The sequence below is a fragment of the Lepisma saccharinum genome, chromosome 18, assembly GCF_977018435.1.
Source record: "Lepisma saccharinum chromosome 18, izLepSacc3.1, whole genome shotgun sequence".
NCBI lineage: Eukaryota > Metazoa > Arthropoda > Insecta > Zygentoma > Lepismatidae > Lepisma > Lepisma saccharinum.
In genome coordinates this window covers 46185648-46207487 of record NC_139246.1, presented here as the reverse complement: position 1 = coordinate 46207487, position 21840 = coordinate 46185648, and the positions used below count along the sequence as shown (strand labels likewise).

Here is a 21840-nt window from a genome sequence, read left to right as displayed (position 1 = left end):
AACACTAGGATTCGGAAGTTGATGAAAAATCTTTTTTTTTGTCCTGGGTCTTGTAGATAATTATCTTGATAGTAGTTCGTTTCCCCTTAGTTATAACCAGAAAACATTGTTTTTATTTTGGTAATTTTTCAGTACTTTTTGCTGTTTCTGTTGCATTTTCTATAATTTGTGACATTTAGTTTTGTTCCTTCCCTGTTGTTTCTTTTAGCAAGTACACCATTAATCGTACAATTAGGGTGAATACAAAAGCACAATACTATTTTTAACAGAAATAACAAATTTTATGGCAATGGATTAAATAATTAATTGTGTTAAATTTATTTTCCTCCATAAAATTAATCGAATTATTCAACTACTTTCTTGTAATTTATCAAAAATTCCCGCCAGTGGTCCCGGGTTCGATTCCCGGCCTGGGTATAAATGTTTGTGAGTGTTCATTCATCAATTTCATCATATCATCCCTCATCATCTTCACAATTAGCCGAAAGTGGCACAAGAAGCGAAGTAAAATAAAGCAAATTAATCAATCAACCAATCAATGAATAAAGCCAAGAGCGATCATTACGTATTTTAGGGTATTTTATAAAAACATTGGGTCATGTTTTAATAATTTTAAGGTAATTCCACAGGTCATTTTTTTTATATTTCATCAACTTCCGAGTCCTAACGAACACACTTAAGGAAGTCAATTAAAATGCTGTGGTACATAAATGCTTGTTTTATTGATGAAGAAAAGAAAAATTAAACTCTCGAATAGATTTAACCGTAATGGTGAACGACGTATGGGCTGCTGTAGACGCCGCTGACGACTGGATAACCTGCTGCGTGGTATGTGCTGTAGGCGACAGGAGACACTGCCGACACTGGGTAACCGACGCTGCTGATGACGTCACGCTTCTTGCGGCTCTCAGGAGACAGGGCTGCCAGCACAGCTGCGTTGTGGTAGTTCTGGGCAAATACTGCTTTGGCGTGCTTTACCTGAGTGAAATTGTTAAGTTAGTAACAAACAGTTAACCAATTGAGTTGTTATTTGTCATTTACCCGACTTAGATTTGCATTTTCAATTTTACTAGACTCTGTCCCAGGAAGCTATGGAGCAAGAGAACGAATGCAAGTCTCTGCGCATGTTGTGAGAGGGGTCGACCAATGAACACGTGCGATGAACAGGATTGCGTGGAGGGGAAAAGCGACTGCAGCTACCAGCTGTTTGTGTAAGTATGTACTGCTTCAATCCGCCCACTTCCTTCCTATCCTTATGATAGGAAGGAAGAGATATTATCGGGATAGAGTACAACAATATTGGGCAAATCCGTTTAAATAATTTGACATGGAAAGTTGCTGTGTGCGATTTACATATATTTAAGTCAATTGACAATGCACATTACCATAAAGCTGATGGTTACAGATAATGTCAATGTGGTAGAGCTCTAAACAAGAATTTTTTTTAACAAAACACAGACTTTTTAAATGGATTTACTTTAAGTTATTTCATGGAGCGTTTACAATGTATAAAATACTACTTTCCCTCGTTGTAATTTCCATTAATGATCCAAAATTAAGTACCTCCAGATAACTCAGTGGTAACGTCGTCGCCTTGTAACCAATGTATTCCGAGTTTGATACCTGGTGGAGCCACATAGCTGTTTGGATCCCACTTTAAAATGTAGGTACAGTGCAGATTAGCCTAACTGCGCATAAAGTCACCTTAAAATCAACTTCAATAATCCGAAATGTTTGAGTTTGTTTGTTGTTAAGTCAGTTTTATGCACAATGGACCTACAGTTTGAAGTGGGATCTGAAGCACTATGTGCCTCCACCGGGTACCGAACCCGGAACCCATTGATTACAAGACGAAGATGTTATCACTCCGCCACCGGGAGGCCCAAAAGTGGTGTATTTGAGTGATATTGCCTGAAATGTCCTGTTAGCATACATGTTTAGTTTTAAACACTCTATTTTTCCTAATGTACTACTCTCATATTTCTAAGGATATTTCTGGGTATTTGGTGCCAAGAAAAAAAACTTATTGCCTTCCCTGTTATATGGAATTGTAAATTTCTCATTTTAAGTTGTCAGTTAATTTACAATCATATAAATAATATATCGACCAAGGCAGAAATAATTCTACGAATGTGTTGGAATTTACAGCACTATAGTGAATTTACAAAAAACACACTAACAACTGCTAAATGTCAAAATTCTTCTTGCAAATAAGATCTTAACAATAAAAATAAGTTACTTGAAATACAGGGCGGTCCAAAAATGTAACCCTAATATTGAATACTTTCATATCGACCCTGTATATTTCGCAATTACCTCTGGTGTATCCTGCACAGGCTGAGGAATTCCCCTAGAGGTGTCCTGGGATGGATAGACAACAGTGGCCACTGGATTTACCACATGGCTCACATGGCTTGGCACGACCAATCCAGACCTGGCAACCACAGGGCTCACAACATGATGATTGCTGACTTGGGGGCCGACGGGAATAGTGTTCACGTGACTCAGCACTGGGTGTGTGCTGTACGTGTAGATCTGAGGATCAGCAACGGCAAAAGCCACCAGCAAACCAAAGGCAATCTGAAAAGAAGACAATTTTTAGAATTACCTTAATTTGAAGTTAACACAATTAAATGAAGTCCTGATGATCGTGGAATCGCGAGGGGGAAGAATCGAACAGGTCAGGAGTCAGAGGGTTCATTTGTCCTCCTGAGATATCTTGGGGGGGCAGAACTAAGCCCGCCTCCAACCGCATACATTCGAGGGTATGCGCTTATTATCCTGGTTAATAATAATATACCAGGACGTTAGTTGCTCCGAATTTAAAGGTTCCCCCGACTTTATTTTCTCTATTTACTGCAATTTAATTGCATTTTATAATATAAAATAAATTACAATACTTACATAGGAATATAAATAACATAATTAGTGTAAACAATACATTACGTGACATGATATTTGTTCTGAAATCCAGAACAGAGTATGTACATGAACCTCGTGAGTGATATTGCATTACATGTACATTTTTGTTACTATTGGTGTACAGTGAGATATAACATTTACCATTATTGTACAGTGAAATATAACGTTTCTGGTTTTGCCTCTTGTGTTTACAATGTACAGCAATACGTATTAATAACATTTTTTGCAATACCAAAGTTGATTGTCTTTAGATTCAGAGGTGTATCTGCGGTTAAAATGAGTAAGTGCATTAAAAACCGCATTATCATTAACGTTTTGAATTTAATCCATGAAGACTGAATCTATTTACATGTGACATTTCAGTGCACAATCCACCATACCATACTGTTTCTCGAGACAATGAAACAGGCACGCACAATCCCGGTTACAGCAGCTGTTGATTAAATATTATTTTTATCATTGATGCACAGAAACGTTCTGGCCCAAAGTACGTATATGGGAAAAGTTCATGTTATTCAAATGGTGAAATTGAAGCGAAATTTTATTACAAATAATATTGCTTACAGGCTGTAAGTTACAGCAATAAATTACCATGTCCAGCAAAATGACAAGATAACGTCTTCACCAGACAATAAAATCATGTTGACTGCCGTAACTAAAGGTGTTTTCTACTGTTACGGCGGCCGATCTAAATGCTGGCAAGGGAAGTGGGGAGCGGGAAAGCGGCCAATCCAGCGATATAAGAAAAGCGGCAGCCAGTAGAACGAGGTTCACGTAGTACTGTTTCCCGCTGCGTCGTGTCTCTCGGAGCCACTGCTGTTGTCTTTTTGGTCTACGGTGTAATCACCGCTCCCCATTTCCCTTGCCAGAACTAGGACCGGCTGCCGAAAGAGTGGAAAAGAGCAATAAGAATGTGCAGGACGGGATTGAAATGTGATTTTCTTATAATCACGACGTTCGGGACTGAAACAGTTCGGCATTTACCGAGATCACAAAATTTACGAGATAGTTTTTTTTTATATACTATATATATTCCCCTAGATGCGAAATGAATTAATTCTATGCACTATGCCAGTTTTCAATGCACTGAAAGACAAGATGCGAAATCTTACTTTACCCTTCCTGAGAATAAAAAGTCCTGAAGGCGCCATTTTTCCCCTCCTCCCAAACTGACATGGTTGATTTCAATTTAATAAAATTAAATATCAACATTCTACTTTGACAGCAGATTAAACAAACGCATTTCAGTTAATTAGTATCAAAACAGCACATCCAAAGTAGAGCAAAAATTAGCTCGATCTACAAAGCATAAAATTCACTAACCAGGCCAGAACTATGTTTTCTTATTGTACTATTTAATGTAAAAATTAATGTTACTACGAGAGAGAGACATTAAGGACCAAATCATAAAAATGGAACATTATGTGACGGGCTGTGGAATTAAAAAATCATGACTAAAATCATCTAACTTTCAGACATTATTTCATTGAGATGGGCAAGAATTATAAAATATACCATGTATTTTAGTGCATTAACAGTTTAGAAAACTGTTTTCTTTAATAAAAATATCCTCAAGGATATGATAACATGTAGCAATATTATTATTATTATTATTATTGGTCATAATAATTTATATTATTTATTACGTTGCTGAATATTAACTTGATGGTAAAGTTCCTTGTGTATATACAGTAGCACCGTGCCATGAAGGCTTGTCATTATAGGGTATGTGGGGGTAAGGCCCACAATCTTGATCTCGGCCATTTCGAGGTGATGTAATCAGCACCAGACTTCGGCTGCCTTTTACCTCCAGGGTTGTCCCTACGTACCCTTTGATTTGAGGCTGTGTGAGCTCCGTAGGCTCTTAAAGCTTGACGCCCACTGAGACGTGGTGAAACACGGAAATATCCTGCAACAGAACTTCTGTTGTCTGCTTCTATTGAAATCAAATGGTGTAACGCCCACTGCAGAGCAAAGCGCGGAACGGAAGCCGGAATTTCGGTGCCACAAGTCTGCAATTAATCTCAAGGGTCATCGCCCACCGAGACGCCGGAAGCAGGACTGTTGAGTTCTGTTGCCGGTGTCTCATTGGGCGTCAAGCTTTATGCGGGGACAAGGCTGGAAACCAGTGGCGTATGCTGAGTCTAAAACCTGGACTAGCTCAGAATAATACGTGGTCCGTGACTATGGAGGAAGAGAGAAGACTACGCTTGCATAAACCCCCGGTATAAGTGTTTAGACACACACATTTTTCTCGCTTTTGACTTCTTCAAGAAAGCTACGTTATCTTTCCAACAGCACCCAGGTTGCAAACTCCTACGAATTCAGGTTGCCAATTTCTACGAATTCAGGTTGCCACCTTCTACGAATTCAGGTTGCCAACTTCTACGAATAAAGGTTGCCAACTTCTACGAATTCAGCTTGCCAACTTCTACGAATTCAGGTTGCCACCTTCTACGAATTCAGGTTGCCAACTTCTACGAATAAAGGTTGCCAACTTCTACGAATAAAGGTTGCCAACTTCTACGAATTCAGGTTGCCACCTTCTACGAATTCAGGTTGCCAACTTCTACGAATAAAGGTTGCCAATTTCTACGAATTCAGGTTGCCACCTTCTACGAATTCAGGTTGCCACCTTCTACGAATTCAGGTTGCCAACTTCTACGAATAAAGGTTGCCAACTTCTACGAATAAAGGTTGCCAACTTCTACGAATTCAGGTTGCCAACTTCTACGAATTAAGGTTGCCAACTTCTACGAATTCAGCTTGCCAACTTCTACGGGTTCAGGTTGCCAACTTCAGAATCGCCAATATTTTCTTAATAAGAGTAAATTTATTCACAGTATCTAATCGATTTTTCTTCTAGATTTTACTCTCTAGGCTTCAGGCTTCGCAGAGAGCCTAGTTACCCTAGAATATACGCTCCTGCTGGAAAATATTTCTACCGTAGATCACCCACCCAGGAAATCGAACCCACGTATCCCACGTGACAGTCAAACACCATACCAACTAGTCCACCGAGGCTCCATTATTTTAACTAATAAAATTACTGAAGACGACCATGCTTACGATACGAATCCATTATGAGAACCAATGCACTAGAGTAAACTCGATGTAGGACACAAACACTTTGCCGATTTTCAAACATTACGATTCTAGTCTTGTTTGATTTAGTTCAATTTACTTAGCATTTTCCTGCAACTTATGGCTAATCGCGAAGATGAGGATGGGTGATGAAGTTGATGAAGGAACACTCATAAAGCACACCTATGCCGATACCGGGATTCGAACCCGGCGCGCTGTGCAAACCACTCCGCCATGAGAGTTAGCAAATTACTAAATCAAATCATGGTCGTGAAACATTTATAGTATTCGCCCAGTGGAGGACAGTTCTATTGGGTGTGTCATGTTTTATTATTGATATTAATTGTAATCGAAAAAACTTTAATTAACAATAAAATTCCTCTTCGGGAAATTGAAACTGGAATTTCGTTGAATTACATTCAGTCATGTGTGTCAGCTGGCCAAAGATTCTAAATTATTATGTTCACCAATGCTGTGACGCTTATTATAATAATAGCAACAGTAATATTCGAATTAGTAAGCTGATATGATTGACCTGCAACACTTCCATGAAAACCATACCACGCCACTGTTAATGGGGATGTGAGGTTTGGTAGCGGTTGAGTGATCAATGCTATTTCAGTCTTTACCATTCGCATATCTTCACTGGCGCTCTGGTAACGCCGTCGCCTTGTAATAGACAGGTCCCGGGTTCGATACTCGTGTGGAGGCACATAGTAGTTCGGATCCCACATTAAACTGTATGTCTAGTCCCAATTAGCCCATCTGTGTATAAAAGTGGACTTTAAACGAAACTCTGACTGAGAACTTCCTTTGAACAAAGATCTCAACGAGAGACCACAATCGAAAGATTATTAAAGAGTCCTGCTGGATTTCTTATTCGACTTAAGACTTACCAGGGTCTTCATGATACACAGCTTCCGGATGACTCCTGGGTGTCAAACGTAAATAGACATCTCCGTGGGTGAGATTATATAGGTCCTCCGGAGTGACCACACCCAATATAAAACCTTGGCATTGTCCCATCATACAATACGATTGACACACACACGCTCACTCAATCACTTTAAAAATTCCACTTGTCTTTGCTTTCTTTCTTTTGTCGCGAGATCACTCGAGTCTATAACTGATTCACAGCTTCTTTTTCATTGTCTAGCAGCATCTATCTACACAATACTTAAACTTGTGAGCAGAATTTATAATTATATTGACATCCAGGAAAACGTAAATAGCTGCGAAGGAAATTATACAGTAGGGATGTGTTTACTGTTTTAGGTACTGTTAACAAATTTGAAAAAGTTGTATATAGTAGGATGTACAGTCAACGGCATTAAAAATGTGACACCCAGTACTGAAATACTTTCTTCCTTGCAAGGCGTTATGTGTGTTGCCTAAGTCTCCGATGGTGGTGGAAGTTACCATTGAAAATTTGCTATTTAAGTCCACTTATCGCAGTAGAGTTAAGCAACACACATAACGCCTTGGAGGGAATTGAGTATTTCAGGATCTGGGTGTCACATTTTTATTGCCGTTGACTATACAGTCACATACAATTAACATGAAACACCTAGATTCTGAAAGAGGTACCTCTCTGTTTGTGTTAGGTGTATTGTCTAACTATACGGCGTTAGACAGGTAAGTAAATTTCTCATACAGCAGGGATAAGCTAGGGTTAAAAGGTACATATAATAGAATCGAAAAAAGGAAGTAAATATTCCTGGGCACATTAAGCTTGGCTCTCCCCTCACTATGAATTCTCACCGCCTCAGTGGTGAAGCTGTCGACGCTATCGAAGGTTTTGAGTTCAAGTCCTAGGTTGATCGTGGGGGATTCCTTGCTTAGTGTCACGTCATTAATTTCATATTTATTCATTCATTGATTGTTTTCTGCTCAGGGACAGGTCTTTCCTTGAAACCTCCATGCTGTTCGATCTTCAGCTCTTCGCTTTGCAGCAGCGCAGGACGGTCGTCAATCATTTTGGTATCTTCTTCTTCCACGGATCTCCTTTCCCCCACCGTTCCTTCAATAGCATCCCTTAGGACTCAGTTTCTTCACATCCAGTGGCTAAACCAATTATTTTTTTATCTTCATGATTGTCTCTAGTATTGATCTCTTTTCGCCAACCCTTTTTAAAACTGTTACATTTCTCACTTTTTCATATAACCACAATTTTTTGCCATCGTGGATGTTAAACAAAGATGGTAGAAAGGGATTTAGTAAATAAGAAAGTAAAAGAAAATTCCGCCTTCTTCTTCACTGGAAAAAAATGTGTGGAAAGGAAATTTTAAAATTTACTAGTTTGTTGCCTTAGCTGAAGAATGAACCAAAATAGAACAACAGCAAGACGATTCTTTTACACAAGTCATCTTGTTACATACCACCGCCGTTTTAAACTTCAAGGCCACGCACACCGGTCTACAAAGATTAGTAACTGTTGTGGAACGACAAAGAGATGATGATGATGGAAGAGAAACAAAAAAAGATCGCGAATGGAAAAGAGAAAAATGGAGTCACGAAGGAAAAAGGAGCAAGTAAACTAGCAGGAGGAGCAGTGCTAATACATTCCCGAAACCCGTTTGCCTTCAAACCGCTATGCAATGCCAAGTTCGTTGCCTGGCAACCAGTCTTGAGATGCTGACGGGATGGGACTGTTATATAAGCACTTGACTTCTCAACCGGTGTGGCATCAGCAGTACCCACCCAGGCAATGTTTATGTTGTGAAAATAGTCTCTTCAGTAAGCAAAGGAGAAGAGAACGTGCCATCCTCTATATTATTGCAGTTGAATGGTTAAAAACAACCCAAGATACCAACAAGGGAACGGATTTTAAGGTGGATCACCTTTCCAAGAATATAGCTGTTTTCATTCTGATTGATTGAGATATGCACTTTAGGACATGAAATCAAGTAAAATGAACACACTTTGTTGCACCTTTTCGATTCATTTGCACATTTCCCCTTCTTTGATGTTTGAGCATCTTTCTCCTTCCTTTTCTTTCACGTTTTGTAAAAAGATTAGACAAAAACATAAACGATTTTCACTCTTCTTGAACTTCTACATAAAATCCTATAGTCTCATTTTGTAGAGCAGAACGAGAGCTATAAAAAGGTATAATATAATCATTGCAGCCCCAATAATTCCCAAGATAGTGTAGTTTCTCCACATACAAGGATCTCCTGAGCTCAATGCGTCAGAGCCTTACATTCGAAACATAGAAATGTTGAGCGTAATCCAGTATAACAAGTTGTTTCAAAGCCAGTAAATGCAATATTTGCTTCCTAAATACTGCTTATTTTATGTAATTATTACTAATTATGTTACATGTTTGTAACAGTGTTGAATAAATAATGGTAATACATCTGCTTTAGACTGAAAATATGTCTTTTTATCAGCACCTTTTTTTTGCATCATTTTGAAAACATTTTCAGAACCTTTTTTCTCACATTACCGACCATAATTTTGCACCTTAAAATCCGTTCTCTACTTATCACATATTTTCAGAAATACATCCTTGAATTGGGTTGGCCTGAATTTTTTGACATCCACAAATCCCTCTTTTTACGTTGATTGGCGAGACTTTTGGTTTATACAGAGAATTATTATTATTATTACATAATAGTCATTAGAATCTTGGTATAATTATAGATTCTAAACTGTCATTTGAGGAACATATAATTAAGATTTGTAAAAAAGCTAAAAAGGTTTTATGTTTTATATTTTCTAATTGGACATCTTTTAATGAAATGGAAACTTTTAGATTTCTATTTATAGTTTTGGTTCGTCCATTATTGGAATATGGAAGTGAATTATGGAACATAGCAGCAAATAGTCACACCGAGAGAATTGAATCAATTCAGAAATGATTTATTAGGTTACTTTGTATGAAAATGAAGAAAAGTTACATGTCACTAAAATATATGGAGTGGCTGGAATTTTTTTTTCAAATTCATAAATTAACAGATCAACTACAGATCAAATTTTTCACATCAGACAGACACTTGAAAAAAAAGTGGGAATATAATCAAAATGTCCATCAGCTATTCATTGATTTTAAAAAAGTATATGATTCGATCAAAAGAGATAAATTATATAATATATTAGTAGAGTTTGGAATACCTAAGAAGATTGTTAGTATGATAAAAGTATGCACCAGTGAAACAGAAAGTAAAATTCGTGTGGGTATTAATGTGTCTGACAAATTTACAATTCATGATGGGTTAAAACAAGGAGATGCATTATCTCCATTGCTCTTTTACAAATTAATTATAATAGTGGGCTAATAAAATTATTTATTGGACTTTTATTTTTATGATTAATAAGTAGAACCTATTTTGTAGTTTCAATAATAATTGGTATAAATCTATGATTAGATCCACAAATTTCTGAACATTGTCCAAAAAATAGACCAATTTTGTCTTAGAATATGCTGTTAGGAAGGTAAAAGAAACTAAAGAAGGACTAAAATTAAATGGTGTGACTCAGTTGTTAGCATATGCAGATGATGTAGACTTATTATGGGATGATATAAATACAATTAAGAATAATGCTAAAATATTTTTCAAAACTGCTAAAGAGATAGGTTTGGAAGTTAACAAAGATAAACTAAATATATGCTTACAGGCCGAAACCAAGTGTTAGGTAATAATCAAAATCTAATTATTGATAACAACTCGTTTGAACCAGTTTCCAAATTCAAAAACTTAGGAGTAATATTAACAAATGAAAATTATATTAAAGAGGAAATAAAAAGTAGGCTTAATTCATGAAATGCATGTTACTTCTCTCTTCATAAACTTTTGTCTTCTCGTTTAATATCTAAGAACCTAAAAGTTAAAATATACAAAACCGTAATTTTGCCTGTAGTATTATATGGGTGTGGAACTTGGTCCCTTACATTGAAAGAGGAACACAAATTGAGAGTATTTGAAAATAAGATCCTTAGGAAAATATTTGGACCTAAAAGGGATGAGGAGACAGGTGAGTGGAGAAGGTTACATAATTTGTATTCATGTCCAGATATTATTAGAATAATTAAATTAAGAAGACTTAGGTGGGCAGGCCATGTGGCACGAATGGGAGAGGAAAGAGGAGTTTACAGGATTCTTATTGGGAAACCTGATGGTAAGAGACATGTAGGAAGGCCAAGACGAAGATGGAGGGACAACGTTGAGATGGACCTAAAGGAAATCGGTAGGGATGGAAAAGAGTATATAGATCTTGCTCAAGATAGGGAAAGATGGAAGGCCTGTGTTGCTGCAGCCATGAACCTTCGGGTTTAAGAAGGCTAGAGAGTTGGTTGGTTGGAAATTTTTAATTTAACAACCTTGAGCTTAAGAAGGAAAGATAAAATCAAAGTATTTATACAAAACATCTTGTAAAATAGGACTGATAGTGAATACTTTAGATATACAATAGTTTATACGTTTCAAAATATAAAATAAGGAAAAATGCATTATAACAGTAAAATTGATAAATGTGGTGAATTTATAAAAAGATTAATTGATGATTTCGATTATGACTTCCCTTAAAATATTATATTTAGGTATAGCATGTGATTTTATGAGTTAATAATTTTATATTACTCTTTGTGACATAGTGCTGTATGAGGTTTTTGTAATTGTTCTCAGTACTTTAAAAAAAAAATATTATTATTATTATTATTTGGATTAACCTGATCTTTAGTTCGTCCAGAAATACCATTTTTTACGTACAGAATTACTGTTTTACTTAGATTGGTGTAACTTCATCCATTCATTGTAATATTGAATCCCTTCTATAGTAACTGATGTAAGGGTAACCTTATGAAAAGCTACCCAAAACTCAAGCTCACTTCCCCATACACTACAGTACTGCTTCTTGCAGGTCAACGAGGTTCAGACGCTTTGATTCGCAACCAGAATAATTGTGTTGCCTTGTGCTTGTCTTTATGAGTGCTGGGTGTTCCTTTACAGACTCGGTTGTTAACTACAATGTAGAGAGTTTGTACTCAGAAACAGTATATATATTTTTTATTGTTGGCAGTCCTTCGGCCGTGATAAAGAAAGTGTAGGGCCCTAACTTCACACCCCCTATACGTAGGGTGACAATAATAATTTTGTCTCAAAAACGGGAGGTCAGTTTACCGCGCCATCCCCTTCCTGAAAAATATGTTGGGCCTAATTATAAAATTATTGTTATTATTTATTAAAGTATGGATTGCAAAATACATCATAAACAATAAATGGAATATGATCTTCCAATGTCAAAAGGTATTAATTATTATAATGTCGGTACAATTTACGTAGCTTCTCTCGTCCTTTGTGATCAACTTTTGATGTTGGTCCTACGCTGAAGTTTAGTAATGCCAGAAGTATTATCAGAAGAACCAATCTTTTTGAGAGCAGCTATATTCTTCATCAATCATTTATAAATCTCCCTGAAAACTTTACTCCACACGCCAGACACAGAACTCTAGATATTTCTTTGGAGTATGTGTCAAGACCAGTGATGTACGTCTACGCGTAAACAACGATAGTCTACATTCTATACATAGACTATTTTATACACGTAGATGACGTAATCTATGTAAACAACATGGCGAAAGGCGATAACTTAGCAAAGGGCGCCGTGGAATTTAAAGAAAATTATACTGCGTATCAGTTGCTGATGTGTGAAGAGAACTTTTCATACTCTTTCTTCAAAATTCGACCAATTTCTCACCTAGGAAGAAACCTAATATAGGAAATATTCTAGTGTTTTATAGGGAAAGACCACCTCGCCTCACGACTGCCATCTGTTGTCTTTTTTGCATACTATTTATCTTCTTCCACAGTTGATGATAGAAGAGAAGAGAAATTTTGTAGTAAATAGGATTAATTTTAATGCACTTAAAATTGTCTACGTATTCTATGTAAACTACAACCCAATGTAATCTACGTGTAGATTACGTGTAGACAACGCATGTAGACGTAAACTTATAGTCTAGGGCATATCACTTGTCAAGACGCAGGAACTTTAAATTATTTATGCAATTCCGTAAAGAAACTGCATATAATGTTCATAGTATTGTAAACACAACTTGGTAACATTTCCATTTCAGTATTTCATCACATTAGACAATATATTACACTATATTTTATTTATTTCATGTATACATATATTGTACATTGTATTTCATCGTTGCAATATTGATGATATTGTAAACACAAATTCACATGTCCGATATCACATCATGTAAATGCAAACAAGTGATTCATGGACGAAATAAATAAAAAAATCAGTCACTGCTATACAAATAACGGAACACATAAAGAACAATATACTACATTTTTTAGCATGTTAAATGTATCTCAAATATAGACTTGGTTTTCAAGATAACACTTAGACTTTATAAAACGGAACAAATAGTGGCTTCTTAATAATATGCACGGGACGACTGGGACAAGCCTCTGAAACAGGACATATGGTCGGTAACCCTACCTATACGCCTTCATGGCGAAGTGCAAAGGACAGGGGAGCACTTTACTTTACTTAACTTGTTGGTAGTCTATGGCAGTATTAGATTTATCAACTGCTTTAGGACGTTTCAACAGATACATTTTATTCACTTGTTTAAGCCCTGTCCTCTGTGTTGTACCAGTTAAGGGATTATTCCCTCCAAAATAGCCTATCTGCTGATGTACCCATATTTAATCCTTACCCGAGGAAGAGGGGTGTCAGGACAACCATATCTAACTTTTCGATTTTTTAACTGTGCAAATTTTTATACAAAATTAAAAATAAATTACATTATTCGATAGGGTGTTCCCAAATGTCTCTAACAGTTTTGTTCATAAAAACATAAATGTAGCGAACATTCAAAATTCACTTTGTGACCGCTTTGGATGCGTGTTATTTGAGACACTCATATCAGTCAGTCACAGTGTACAATTGGAAGGTAATGACAGTATTTTTGTAATTATTGTAATTAATTTATAACTGCAGATATATAAAAAAATAATTAGTTGGTGTTAATTTGATGAAAAATTAATATGGTATTTGTGCGTTTTAGTGAATGATCAAATATAAGTGTCACACTCATACAATACTTGGATATTAATTTTTACTAGTTGATTATCCGGCGTTGCCCGGTTGTTTAATGAATTTTAACTATGGCTTATTTACAAATTATAAAAAAAGGTAAAGTGCTCCCCTGTGCTTAGCACAACGCCATGAAGGCGTATAGGGGGTGTGGGTGTAACGCCCCACACTTTCTTGATCCGGTCGTGAGTGGGGGTGATGTGATCAGCATCACGCCCCTGACCGCCTTTACCCCCCAGGGTTTCCCCCAGGTACCCATGTTATTCGACGCTGGGTGGGCGCCGGGGCCGCTTCCATCGTTAGAAAAGTTCCCGGATTTGAACCGGCCGGGGATCGAACCCGGGACCTTGAGCATGGTAGTCAGACGCGTTACCGACTGAGCCACCGCGGCCAACAAATTATAAAGTAACATCTTTTACAAATTCACTATGATAGAAATTTAAGTCAAAACTTGATTATGAACAACATATTAGTTTCACCTCCAGGAGTAAAAATAAATAAATTCAACGGCATTAGGAGTGTCACTATTCATCTTAGCGACACCGAAAACTATGGTTTCCACAATAATATCGGTCGTTTTACATGTCACCCCCTTCCCACCCCCACCCCTATGGATGCCAGGTGTGTCTTGGAGTTGAATGGCATTGGGAGTGTCACTATTCATCATAGCGACCCTGAAAACTATGGATTCCACGCTAATATCGGTCGTTTTACATGCCACCCCCTTCCCACCGCACCCCTAGGGGTGCCAGGGGTGTCTTGGATTTGAAAGGCATTAAGAGAGTCACTGCTCAACTTAGCGACCCCGAAAACTGTAGATTCCACACTAATGTCGGTCGTTTTCGATTATTTTTACATGTCACCCCCTTCCCACCCCACCACCCCTAGGGGTGCCAGAGGTGTCTTACCCCCACAGTATTTTATTCCAGATTGTAAGTCATATGTGTACCAAGTTTGGTCATCGTGAATGTCATCAATTAGCTTAGCGACTCCAAAAAACTATGGATTTGACACTAATCTTGGTCATTTTTGACATTTTAATTTTCACCCATCCCGATAGGTGATGAACTTGAAATGGAACGGCATTAGGATTGACACTATTCATCTGAAAGAACCCAAAAACTATGGATAACACACTAATATCGGTTGTTTCCGATTACTTTTACATGTCACCCCCTCCCACCCTCACCCCAAGGGGTGTTAGAGGTGTCTTCCCCCCCCCCCCAGTATTTCTTTCGAGATTGCAAGTGATACGTGTTCCAAGTTTGGTTGAAATCGCTCCAGGCGTTCGAGAGTTATGACGGAACAAACATACACACATACACACATACATCCATTTGTATATGTTAGAAGATTAATAATGTTAATTTTTTAATTAATACATAATTGCACTTATATAAACAATAAAGGAACCAGTGATTCAATATCAAAATAGCATCTTGAATTTTAGTGATAAATAAAAGAGGGCGTCTGTGAGACCCCTTCCCCTCTGGTAAGTTAGTTTCTCGTACGACATGGGCAAGCTAGGGTTAAATATCAATCAAAATCATTCATCTGAGAGTTACAGAGAGTTTGGCTCCAGATTCTGATAAAATACTCTGGTAATCATTATTGTTCAATCTTCCACGACACTATATTCTTAATTTCCAAACAGGAACAAATAATTGGTCAGATTGTCCATCGTTCCTGGTCACTAAAACCATTTTTTCAGAATCGTCCATGGAAGGACCTTGGAAGACAAAAGTTGATTTAAAAATGGCTACTTAATCTGATCAAACAAAATAAAAAACTTATTGTTTGAAGCTAATTTTCATCCACCCCTTGCTATTTTCTAAGATCCCTTCTCCATTTCTAAGGTACATCTGATAATAATGGACAATTAGCTGATAAGATCCAGTTTAGATCTCAGATCTAAACTGAGAATTACGAGACAGGAATTCCAATTAGAAAAAGATGGCAGATAACTAATTGCATGGCAACAGACGCTACCGAGAAATTACGCACTTCGGGGGTATGGCTGTGAAGACTTGCTGAATACAAGGTCAGTGAGAGGACTCATGTGACGAGAAACATGTTCCTGTGACGGGAGAGAGAGAGACTCCATCAGGATACAAGAGCATCCGGCCACTCCCTAACACGCCCATCTATTGGTACAGGAGAATTAACACTAGCACAGACAACGCTAATGTTTATAATGTTGTCAATTCTGCATTGTTTTTCTTTTTCTACGACACTTTTCTTTCTGTCTGTGAAATTAAACTACATGTCCTCGAATAAATCCAAGAACACTTTAAGACTAAATACCTATTACCTCAAATTATGCATTTGACATTTCATTTTTTAATAACTATTTGTTACAGCCAGTGTTTTTGTCTCAAGTGGTACGCCTTACCAGCACCTTTTTATAGGTGAGAATAGAACTAATAATTTATGAGAAAAAGGTGTATGTGTACACAATCATTTATGAATATATAACAACATTTTGCGTACTTCTTATTTGGGTGTGAGCAGAAGGTTTTCCAAGGGTTGTCAAATCATTAAGTCCTAATATTGACCACATGTTTACATGTTATCGTAAGAAGGAAGCGTTATAGATTAAAGAACAAGGGATGAAGCGGTAGAGAATGAAAGAAGCGAAAAAAATTAAAAGAATCACAGAGAGAGAGATCGAGAGAAAAGAAAAGAGAAGGGAATGAAGCGAGATATAAAGAAGTGAGACAACGCAGAGAAACATAGAGAGAGAGAGAAATAGGAAAGTGGACAAAGAAAGAGAGAGAGAGAGAGAGAGAGAGAGAGAGAGAGAGAGAGAGATGGAGAATGAAAGGCAGAGAGAGAAGGAGAGATGGAAAGAGAAGCGAGAGAGAGAGAGAAATACTTTTAGGGGTGCAGAAAATGAACTTCAGGTTCAAGGAGGTTAAAAAATACACTTAACATGTAAATATTAATAATCATGGACATTTTAATGAAGCGTATATCCCCCTAGCTCCCACAAAGTTAAGCCTATGCTTCTGAGCAAATGCTATCTATATATCTCTTCGTTATGAATGGTGACTATAACTCATAAACGGAAGGACCCATCAAAAATTATTAATTAAATTTATGGCTTTCAAGTATTTTACTTCATAGATATACTTACAGGATATTTGAAATCATCCATGACATGTTCAAATATCATTAGTTAGGTCCTCAACGTCAGGAAATTTTAATTAATCGATAAATTCACAACTCGATTGTTGGCCATCACGCCCGAAAGATGTGCAGAATAATTCAAGTTGCATTGATCTATTATTTGGTAGGACAGAGTAGGGATGGCCAGATCCGGATCCTAGCGGATCCGAAATCCGGATCCGGCTGGTTCCGGATCCTAAGGATCCGGATCCTAAAATTTTTCGGATCCGGATCCGCGGATCCGGAATTTTCAGATCCGGATCCGGATCCGGTACTTTCGGATCCGGATCCGGTACTTTCGGATCCGGATCCAGAATTTTCGGATCCGGATCCAGTACTTTCGGATCCGGATCCAGAACTTTCGGATCCGGATCCAGAACTTTCGGATCCGGATCCAAAACTTTCGGATCCGGATCCGGAAGTTTCGGATCCGGATCCGTTTTGCCATCCCACATGCGCTTCTTTGGAAAGTAACAATGTGCTTATAACATATTGTTACCAGTTAATATACATATAACAGTTGGGCTGAAAAGTTCGTAGGCTAACAAAGTAAAAAATATTTTTTTGACAAAATTCGATTTTATTATTCAATATAGTTGCCTTCGAGGGCGATACAACGATTATAGCGGTCATACAATTTTTCGATGCCATTTTTATAGTACGATTTCTCTTTAGCCTCAAAATAGGCCTCAGTTTCGGCGATTACCTCTTCATCAGTGCTAAATTTATTTCCAGCGAGCATTCTTTTAAGGTCTGCAAACAGGAAAAAGTCACTGGGGGCCAGATCTGGAGAATATGGTGGATGGGGAAGCAATTCGTAGTCTAATTCATATAATTTTGCCATCGTTTTCATTGATTTGTGACACGGTGCATTGTCTTGATGAAACAGCACTTTTTTCTTCTTCAAATGGGGCCGTTTTTTCGTGATTTTATCCTTTAAACGCTCCAACAACGCTATGTAATAATCGCTGTTGATGGTCTGGCCCTTTTTGAGGTAATCGATGAATATAATACCATGCGCATCCCAGAATACTGATGCCATAACCTTGCCAGCCGACTGTTGCGTCTTTCCACGCTTTGGATTCGGTTCATCACGTGCAGTCCACTCGGCTGACTGTCGATTGGACTCTGGAGTGTAGTTATGGAGCCATGTTTCATCCATTGTAATATATCGACGGAAAAATTCGTGTTTATTACGGTTGAATATCGGTAAACATTGCTCTGAATCATCAAAACGTTGTTGCTTTTGATCGATTGTGAGCACGCGCGGCACCCATTTTGCACACAGCTTTCGCATGTTCAAATATTCATGCACAATATGTCAACACGTTCCTTTGATATTTTTAAAGTCTCAGCTATCTCGATCAACTTCACTTTACGATCATTTAAAATTATTTTGTGGACTTTTTTGATGTTTTCGTCGGTAACAGCCTCTTTGGGGCGTCCACTGCGTGCATCGTCTTCGATGCTCATTTCAGCTCGTTTAAATTTAGCAAACCACTTCTCAACGGTTGATTTTCCTGGTGCAGAGTCCAAATAATGTTTATCAAGCCAAGCCTTGGCTTCAACAGTATTTTTTTTCGCCAAAAAGCAATGCTTTATTAACACACGAAATTCTTTTTTATCCATTTTTTCACAATAACAAAAGCTGCTTCACTCACAATGCTATATCTCACGAACTAATTATCCGGCAGCTGTGAAATTTATACACGTATATTTTGAAGGTTAGTACTAAGTAAAAATCACATGGATTTAATTCTAGTAACGCCATCTATGAGTCAGCCTACGAACTTTTCAGCCCACCCGATATATATAATATACATACACACACATATATATATAGTGTGTGCGCGCGTGCGCGATTTGTAATTAATTAATACACTTACAAGGGAGGTCTAAGTCTCCCCCTCCGATTTCCATGAAACTTGCAGGGCCCAAATGAAGAAATACGTATTTTTTTGTTTCGGCAAAAAATTTGTTCTAGGGGGCAACCACCTCTCAAATGTCAAGATGAGGACAAATTGAAGTGGGGATCTGACCCCTGTGTTCCCCTCCGATTTCCATGAAACGTGGCAGGTGTATAGTAGGGATGGTCAGATCCGGATCCTAGCGGATCCGAAATCCAGATCTTTATTTTAATTTGTAGAACTGTAACTGTAGAACAATTGTATAATTTTTGTATAACATTTCTATCTTGTTATATGTGTTAAAGGTTTCATCCTGGAATGGAATTTCTCACATTTATGTGTGTTTTCATCCCCCCCCCCTCAAATGTCAAGATGAGGAGAAATTGAAGTGGGGATCTGACCCCGAAACCACGTAAATATGGCATAGGAAGAAACAAGGGGCATACGGACTCTCTATACACCTGTCAAATTTCATGAGAATCGGAGGGGGACACAGGGGTCAGATCATCCTCACGTCAATTTGTCCTCATCGTGACATTTGAGGCGGGTTTTCCCCCTAAAACAGTTTTTTTTTAGCCGAAACAAAAAAAAACACGTATTTCTTCCTTTGGGCCCCTCTATATACCTGCCAAGTTTCATGAAAATCGGAGGGGGACACAGGGGTCAGATCCTTACTTCAATTTGTCCTCATCCTGACATTTGAGGGGATTTTGCCCCCTAAAACAGTTTTTAGCTGAAACAAAAAAACACGTATTTCTTCCTTTGGGCCCCACTATACACCTGCCAAGTTTCATGGAAATCGGAGGGGGACACATAAGTCAAATGCCCACTTAAATTTGTCCTCATATTGACATTTGAGGGGGGGGGGGGTTGCCCCCTAAAACAGTTTTTTAGCCGAAACAAAAGAAAAACACGAATTTCTTCATTTGGGCCCGTTTATACACACACCTGCCAAGTATCATGGAAATCGGAGGGGGACACGGGTCCGATCCTCACTTCAATTTGTCCTCATCTTTACATTTGAGGGGGTTTTGCCCTCTAAACCCGTTTTTTAGCTGAAACAAAAAAACACGTATTTCTTCCATTGGGCCCCACTATACACCTGCCAAGTATCATGGAAATCGGAGAGGGACACAGGGGTCAGATCCTCACTTCAATTTGTCTTCACCTTGACATTTGAGGGGGTTTTGCCCCTTAAAACAGTTTTTTAAAACAGTTTTTTAGCTGAAACAAAAAAACACGTAATTCTGCCTTTGGGCCCCACTATACACCTGCCAAGTTTCATGGAAATCGGAGGTGGATACTTAGATAACCTCCCTTGTAATTATTTAACACTGCATATATTATAATGTTTTATTTTAATTTGTAGAACTGTAACTGTAGAACAATTGTATAATTTTTGTATAACATTTCTATCTTGTTATATGTGTTAAAGGTTTCATCCTGGAATGGAATGTCTCACATTTATGTGTGTTTTCATTTCCAATACATTCGAATGAATACATATTCGTTTCAATGGCATTTACAAAATCACCTCTGACATGTGTGCACGAGTGTGTTAGCCGATGCGTAGCAAAGTATTTTAGGAACAACACTTGAAAAAAATTCTTGTTGGACTAACGAAAAATTTCTTTGTAATAGAAGATCATAATACCTTTTAAGTTGTGGTAATATTATAATGGGATTGAGATACGAAACTCTCGGATCCGGATCCGGATTTTCGGATCCGGAACTTTCGGATCCGGATCCAGATCCGAAACTTTCAGACCCGGATCCGGATCCGGAATTTTCGGATCCGGATCCAGATCCGGATCCGCGGATCCGGAACTCTCGGATCCGGATCCAGATCCGGAACTTTCGGATCCGGATCCAGATCCGGAACTTTCGGATCCGGATCCAGATCCGGAACTTTCGGATCCGGATCCAGATCCGGATCCGGATCCGGAATTTTCGGATCCGGATCCGTTTGGCCATCCCTAGGACAGACGAACGTACATCATTATTACAGAAGGGCACAGTTTCAGCATTTTTGTAGTACAACTACTCTAATAAATGTAGAATTCACTACTGAGGAGTTCCCATTCAAGAGGTTCTGCAGTTATCCGCTTCTCAAGATGTGGCGGTAGTTTACAACCAAGTCAAGGTTCTTAGTTCCAGCGAATGGCAGTAGATGGCAGTGAATTCATTGTCAATGTTTTCCTGTGATCTTATTACCACTACTTCTTTTACGTATCCTTGTATTTATTTCCGTAAACTTTTCTGCAATATTTTCCGAATTTGGCGTTATTTAATTATGTTCATTAGCTGTAAATTGTTCACTAAAATGAATATATCAAACAACATTCGATATTAATATATTGATTAATAATATTGAATTTTCGATTGTGAATTTTACGAGAGTCAAATAAAAAAAATCCCTATTAAAAAATAGTTTGATCTTTCTAGCCAAGACAGGTTTACGCTTAGAAAAATAATAAACAAAACGGAACCAAGCGAAATATGATAAGGTAACTTTGTTATATTGTACGTCCAGGTTTTTAAGGACAGTCCCGGAATGTTATTATTTGTCCCGGTGTCCCGAAAAGATCCTTCGGGACGCACGAATGTCGCGCAATACAGTTCTAAAGAAGAAATAACTAACTAACTAACTAACTCTCTAGCTTTCTTAAACCCGAAGGTTCATGGCTGCAGCAACACAGGC

At 37.9% G+C, this 21840-nt stretch overlaps 1 protein-coding gene across 1 annotated transcript; it reads right to left on the bottom strand.

The window, feature by feature from the left end:
* Positions 1-703: 703 nt before the first annotated feature.
* LOC146002050 (uncharacterized) lies at positions 704-6977 on the bottom strand. The gene is made up of 3 exons (XM_083139763.1): positions 6903-6977; positions 2317-2580; positions 704-978 (listed from the first exon to the last, which is right to left on the bottom strand). The coding sequence occupies exons 1-3, from the start codon at positions 6912-6914 to the stop codon at positions 760-762; spliced, it is 495 nt and encodes a 164-aa protein (XP_082995889.1). The 5' UTR covers positions 6915-6977; the 3' UTR covers positions 704-759.
* Positions 6978-21840: the final 14863 nt, after the last annotated feature.